Here is a 7,117-nt window from a genome sequence, read left to right as displayed (position 1 = left end):
AAATTAAGGTTCTAAATCAATGCAGATGTAGTACATATTCCCTTTGTGTTATGACATACATTGCATAATACAATAATGTTCTATTAAGGTTCACAGCTAATCAGCAGAGTAGACTATGAGCTCATTCTGTTGTTGGCATGCTGCTGTAGCTCTATTGACTCCAGGGAAATTAACACTGATTTCCATGAGGTTACAATGCAGTAGAATCAGTTTCTGTCCTTAAATTGTGACTTGAGTCAACATTGTTCTTAAAACTTTAGTTTGTGGATTTACTATTTTTTATTTAGCTGCACCAACAGCTTGGATGCTTAGTGCTGAGCATCCAATATACACACTGTAGAAAAGGTAAAGGAAGAAGAAAACCCACCTATTTCTTATGAGTTGTTTGAAAATAAGTAGATTGTGTGAACTATTTTTTTTAATTTCCACTTTTTCAAAAGAAAGTGAAAGCTGAAAATATTGCAGTTTTCTCTTTGGAGCCCAAATCATTATGGTTTTTTTTTTTTCAAAAGAACTAAAAATATTTGGAAAAAATCAGAAAATTTAAAAAAGTTCATTTTTCACTATCAGGTTTTGAGCATTTTTTTTGACCTGGCATCATACTAGTATGAAAGTGGCTCTACCTAGACTTTTAAATAAATATTCCATTGAGATGTATATGATTGCAATTGGATCTTATTATAATTTGGCTGCAATATGTTTTCTATCAGTTTATAGTATAACAACTATTTCAATACAATGGGGTAGAAAAAGAGTGGTGGTTTGGTTTGATTAATTCTGAGACTATAGAAGACTGTCATGAAATGTTTCATTTGTGGGAACTGCTGCTTTTCTTTTGAAATTAGTGCAGTTTTGGGATTTTGGCTGTGTTTCACTATGACATTTAGGACAAAGTGACTTCTGCTTGTTTACAGGGCCAAACAGCAACCACAATATGCCCATGCACATGAATAATGTAATACACATGCACAAAAAACTTATGTGAACTAATTGAACTTGAATTAATTATTCCAATTTGTCCAGATCATTTTGAATTCCAGTCTTGATCTCCAAGGCTCTGTAATCACACCCATCTTGATGTCATTTTGACTTTAGTAAGTGACCTCTGAGTTTTATAATCCAAGTCATCAAAAGGGCAGAGTTTCATCAGACTCTTCTAAAGAATTCCAGAAGCTCACAAAGGATTTGTCGATTTTTTATTTTTAAACTCATCAGAATCAAACACATACTAGTCCTCAGTGAGGCTACATTGTTCTTAACCTTAATCTTTCAGATTTTTTCTTGTTGTTTTGTTAAAAAATAAGGTCATTATTATTGCCTATATATTATAGGACAACTGCATTTTTGACCATCTCAATTAAAAAATCATAATGGATTTTTCCTCAAGCTTAAGGAATAAAAGCTGCACAGTGCAAAAGTCTGCCTTGTCCAGACTTTTTCTTTGACTAGCATGAAAAAACTAAGTAGTTATAATGAAAAACCTCTTTTAGTTTCAACTAAGACACAAACAATTTGATTAAAAAAAGCTAAGATGATGAATGCTGCTTCAAGCTTAGTTGAATTTAGTCCTAAAAATGTACCACACTGTCTCTGGAAAGCACCCAGATATTTACATAAGTACATCCTTCTCAGGATGTTGCTTATCAGTGCTTCACTGCATGCAGTGCTGCCCTAGAACAGCAAAGAATGAATCAGAACTTCCTAAATGGGTTTCCGGAATGTGGTTAGTTATTACCTCAGCCAGGATTCATTCACAAGTCAAACAATTGCTATGAGTTTTAATAACTTGCAATAAAGGCAAAATATAAATCACTGCAAGAGGCTTGGATGCCTTGTGACAGGCACCAGCCAAACAGATTAAATAAATATTTCATGAAAATCCAGGATGGCTCAGAAAATGTCAGCTCTCATACAAGGCAAGGTTCTCGGGTAGATGTGATATCTTTGATTAGATCAACTAAATAGTTGGGGAAAAGTTGTTTGCAAGCTTTCAGGCCCTTCATCTCCATACGCTTAACTAAGCGTGTTTGTGCCCAAAAGCTGGCAAAGAACTTTTTCCAACTATTTAGTTGGACTAATCAAAGCTATCACATCTACCCAAAGAACCTTGCTTGCCTATGTCCTTAGACCAATATGGCTACAACCAACAACCCTGAAGCCTCCACACAAAACCTGTTCATTTAAATCAGAACTGCATGAAGATCAAAGCCAACACTACTATATAACACCCCATTAAAATAAAGATAAATGTGCAGACTCTGAAGTTGAGAATTAGGGCAGGTGTAGATATATAACAGTTATACTGGTATTAAATTATATCAGTGTAAACAGTTTAGACATAATTGTTGCATCTGTCTACTCCTATGCTGGTATAAAGAGAGCTAAAACTGCCTATTTTGTCCAGGTTCATTCTCCCCTGACCTTTTAAAATGGTTTAAAGTTAAACCTGTACAGAGCCTGAATTACCTGTCCAGTAGGCAGCAGTAACTGTGTGAGCCCAAAGCAAAGTTATTATATTTTCTTAATTTTAACACAGCAAGTCACCACAAGCCCCTTCCCTCACTTAATACAGTAGTGAGGGATTTATCACTGTTTTGTCAGGGGATGAGAGGGTGGTCCAAGGACCCCATATTAGGGGCTGGAGCATCCTGGCAAGTTAAGTGGATATACATTAAAATGTGGAGCTCATTGTCAAAGATGTGACAGTTTAGTCAGATTCAAAAGGATTTAGATAAATTCTTGGAGAAAAGAGGCATCAGCAGCTAGTGAGCATGGGAGTTAGGGGTACAGCTTCTGAATCAGAACTTCCTGAACCTTAAATGTTAGAGGCTACAAGTGAGAGAGGCACAGTGGAAAAATCCTGGTCATACCCTTTCATACATTTTCCCTTTTAGCATCTACTCTGCCACTGTGTGACAGAACACTGGGCAAAATGGACCTATGGTCTGACCCAGTACATTGGCAGTTCTTATGTTGTATAAGCACTTGCCTCAAACCTATCTAAATCTTACTGTGTGGACCCACTAAACATTTGTTCCTAAAAGAAAGATCCTTAACATACCCCCGATTTATATGTTAATTATTCAGAAAATGTCTTTGATTCCACAGAAGTGGACATTTAGTTGAGTTCTACTGTTAACAGCATCATGTTCAAAATTTGCTGGTTTTTAAGTTTTTAATACAACTTCAAACAGCATACACTGAACATCAGAATCTCAGTGTAGTGCAATCTGTTAAGTGTTTAGACAAAGCATAGTAGTTAGTTTGCTATTTATTTTGGAACTAGTTTGACATTCTTTTTGACTATTATTCATGATACAATGGTTTGTTAAGCATACTGTCAGCTCACTGAACAAACAATTTATCCAGGCAGAATCATGCTTCCCAATGCAGCTAATGAAAGCTAATTTTCTCTGAATGATTCACAGTTATATTATCGTGTTTTAAGTTAATAGTTCAGAAAAACACAACCAAATTAAACAAGTTTCAAACGTTTTCATTAGCTTATATTTGTAGGAAATAAAACATAATTTATTTGGATATTGCTATAACACAAATGCACTTGCAAGCTTTAAGACACATTCTAGAGGCTTTAGTCTGTGAAGTATTAATAAAAGGCAGAAGCAGAAAAAGAAGCTCAGATTTTGAGTGCTTCCTGCAACAAATACATGTTTGTAAATTGTAACCATGCATGCATGCACAAATCTCAGTGTACAAACTGGACATGCATATCAGAGAGTGTCATCAGGCTTAATTCAATCTCTCAGTTGTGCTCCAAGGCCCTCAGGTAAATGAAGCCAGGATGGGATCTGATGTGGGATCCTCACAATCATGCTTCCTGACATGCCACACAGGCATGGCAGTAGGTGTGACTGTGGGATTCAGCATCAGATCTCATTACACCTTTTTGCCTGTGCATGATCCCAACTCCTCCTGTACCAGCAAGTAGCAAAGTATTTATAAGTAGTGAATCCTCTTTATTTATTACTCATATACAAGTGGTAAATAAAAACTGTCTTCCTCTCCACCCATCAACTGCTTGGGAACAATAATGTAAGTTAACTATCTACCTCAGACTAACATGGCTAACTACCTCTACCTGCTCTTTAGTACATGAAAGAACTACATCCTCTACAAAACCTAAATAACTGTTTACAAGTGAGAGTCCCACAGACATAGATACTACTGCAGAGTACTGAGAAGACCACACAGAAAAATCAGGGTAAAAATAAGAAACTTTACTGAGAAAAACCAAATTAATTCCACATAAACATCTAATGAGAAGGTTATGAGATGGGTGGCTTTGTGCTGCTGAGGCACAATGAAACACTCACATCATGAAACCCTTCTTCATGGCCAATACTTTTGTTGGTAATTCAGCAGAAAATTAGGAAATATAGTAAATTAAAGGACAAGGAAAATGAATTAGTTTCTAACAGCAGGCTGAGGCATGCTGACAGCAGTTTGTTTAGCTCTCTCCAGGCTGTGCATATTCTATGGGTAAATAGAAGGCCTATAGTCTACAATCATGCTTCATCTTTGATCAGGTACTAAATGGACTTCGAGCCAACATTCAATATATTTCCACAATGGGGGGGCAGTCCTAACATGGAGTGAGTGGGCACCAATTTTATGGAGCAACGAGATCAGTTCAGCTTTTAAAGTACAAAACTTCCTCTATATCTCTGGGAGTGTGATATTTGGGGTGACTTCAAAACAGGGAATCAACATGTCAAGGAGTTTTTAAGGCTCTTCCTACATTGACTCTTGTGCTGTGGTAATCATGCCTGGAAAGAATTTAACATAAAATCAACTTAAAAAAATGAATAAAGTATGAGCACTATGTATGCAGCTAATACTAGCAACTAGTACACTGAAATTGTTTTTAACACCCTGCCCACCCATTAAAAACACTTCTTGCTTACTTCCATGATACAGAAACAAATATAACTTCAAGTGTTTTTTAAAAAACATTTTCTTGTTTTTTGCTACCTCCATATCATACTGCTGTACTATTTAACCTGTGCTATGCAGGTAGCAAAGCTCAATATCCTAAAGGGTTTCATGAGGGGAAAAAATATAGAAAAGAGTAAGATTTTTTCTTGTGAAAGTTTTGTTTCATTTTTCCCTCTTCACTTCCCTTTCTCATGCAACAGCCAACCAGCTAACCACCTGTCCAGAACAAGCAAAGTCATTCCTAGGTGTATAACTACTATATGAAAAAGACAAAAAGACCTAGCAATCCATGTTAAAAATAAATATCATGAAAAAAAACTTCTGTGAACCCTTCTTTCTGTAGTCATTGTACTATCCATCTTTATCTCAGCATCAAATAATAATAATAAAATTAAATTCCTGAACAGAGCAGGTTGCAAATTTTTTATTAGGGAATATTTATTGGTTAAAAAATTTCAAGCATTTTTTTAACAAGCAAAAGTAAACATTTTCTATGAAAAATAATTCTGTATTTTCCAGCAACTCTAAACAAGAGCAAGATAAAAGATCTAATACTACACCTTTGTACGAGTAATACCATTCAGCGTCTTTACACATACTCCAGTGTGTGTCTGGGAGAGGGCTTTTAATTAGAGTGGCTTTGAGAGCCACTCTAATTAAAGCACTTGCATTGTAATGTGTGTTCAGTGTTTTGTGCTTCAAAATGGCAGTGGGGCATTTTTACTAAGGCTCATCAAATGAGCTTTAGTTAAAGCTCTCCCCCACTGCCATTTTGAAGCATGGGGACGCTGAATACACATGATGTGGAGGCTGTTGGAGGGTGATAATTAGCACACTCCAGCAGACTCAATCAAGTCTGCTCCATGTGCTAATTAGCATGCCTCAGAGCAGATGTCTAGCGCATGTACAGGTGCCCATTGATTACTGAGCTAAAAATTATTTACACAGTGAGCTACTAAATCACAAGACAGATCTGAGCTGAATGTGAATTATTTGACCTTTTGGCAGCAAGTGATACACATAAACAGACAGAGTCCAACTTCTGTCATTATCAGAGTCAGTACAGCTCCTAAGTCTACAAAAAGTTACCTCTATATTTGCCATTAAAGAACACACTTATAAAATATTTAAGCTAATACATTTTCATGGAAGCCTCAAAGAGAGCAGTTAAATCTTCTTCAGTTTGGGGTCGTGGTGATAATTTAGTCACTCTTTCCTGAAAGATGAAGGAAAAATCTGGATTAAACTGGATTGAGTAAAGCTTTGGGTAAAATCACCAGTAGTTGAACAAACAGTAGAATCACATCCATCTGTAGTAATGACTGAGCCTATCCCCCATTGCAGAATTTTGCAGAACTGTAAGCAAATAAAAGAAACAAGGCTAACACATCAGAAACTACTGCCGGTACTCATGTTGATAAATATATTTTAATTTATATTACTTCTAAGCACACTACTAACACACACACGCTTTGTTAAGAGATTAAGAACAATAGTAATGACCTTACTCTAAAGCTAGGAAATGTCAGAAATATTAACTTTTACAGAAACTTGATAGTAATTAAGTAATTAATAGTGCTGTATGTGGTGCAAGTAATTAATATTAAGAAATTAATATTAAGGTTATGGTTGCTCTGGTGTTTGGTACTTTTGAAAAATAGAGCCATTTAGGTTGTTATATATCGGGGCAGGCAACTATTTTGGATGGAAGGCTGCTTACCAAGTTTTGGCAAGCTGTCAAGAGCCGCATGGGTAGCCCCGCCCCTTGACAGTTGCCTCACCCCTTGGTTGCCATCTTTTGACTGGAAGTCCCATCCCCTAACCCCCGACCTTTGCCATCAGAAGTCCCTCCTCTTGCCCCTGTAAGTACTCCTTTTCAGCAAGGGGTTTAGCCATCTTGAAACCAGAAAAATACCAATTATATTCTAAAAATCAAACATCTACAACATTAATTAATTTGATTTCAAAAAATATTTTTGTCCTGATTTACATGTGTTTGTGTAGTGTATACAGAGGTGATTGCATAATAGCTTAAAATGAAGTCCAACTCTTGTATATTGTAGGAGGCAGTGGGGGGAATGAGGGGGTGGGTATAGGTTTGTGGGGGGCTGTGGGTGTGTGAGTATGTGGGGTGTGGGGGAGGTTGTGGGGGGTATGAGTG

The 7,117-nt window shown here is 36.5% G+C and overlaps 1 protein-coding gene and 1 long non-coding RNA gene across 5 annotated transcripts in view; both read right to left on the bottom strand.

Moving 5' to 3' along the window:
* Nucleotides 1–3,161: 3,161 nt before the first annotated feature.
* On the bottom strand, nt 3,162–5,288 carry LOC109319271. Its single transcript, XR_002103454.1, has 2 exons — nt 3,904–5,288; nt 3,162–3,872 (listed from the first exon to the last, which is right to left on the bottom strand). It is a non-coding gene; the product is annotated as an uncharacterized LOC109319271 (long non-coding RNA).
* Nucleotides 5,289–5,767: 479 nt separating this feature from the next.
* ADHFE1 (alcohol dehydrogenase, iron containing 1) overlaps nt 5,768–7,117 on the bottom strand; it is a 27,414-nt gene continuing 26,064 nt past the window's right edge. For 3 of the 4 annotated variants that reach the window (XM_019548738.1, XM_019548755.1, XM_019548747.1), the window contains one exon: nt 6,088–6,172. Coding sequence is in view for 1 of the 4 variants with exons in the window: in XM_019548742.1 (XP_019404287.1) it covers nt 6,089–6,172 (84 nt within the window). In the remaining 3 variants the exon portion in view is untranslated. Of the gene's footprint in view, nt 6,173–7,117 lie in introns of all 4 variants that reach the window. The other variant, XM_019548742.1, reaches the window with a different exon arrangement.

Source organism: Crocodylus porosus, unplaced genomic scaffold, assembly GCF_001723895.1.
Source record: "Crocodylus porosus isolate Cpor-Errol unplaced genomic scaffold, CroPor_comp1, whole genome shotgun sequence".
NCBI classification, from domain to species: domain Eukaryota; kingdom Metazoa; phylum Chordata; order Crocodylia; family Crocodylidae; genus Crocodylus; species Crocodylus porosus.
Note: the sequence above shows the minus strand (reverse complement) of the source record. Positions and strands in the feature narration are given on the sequence as shown.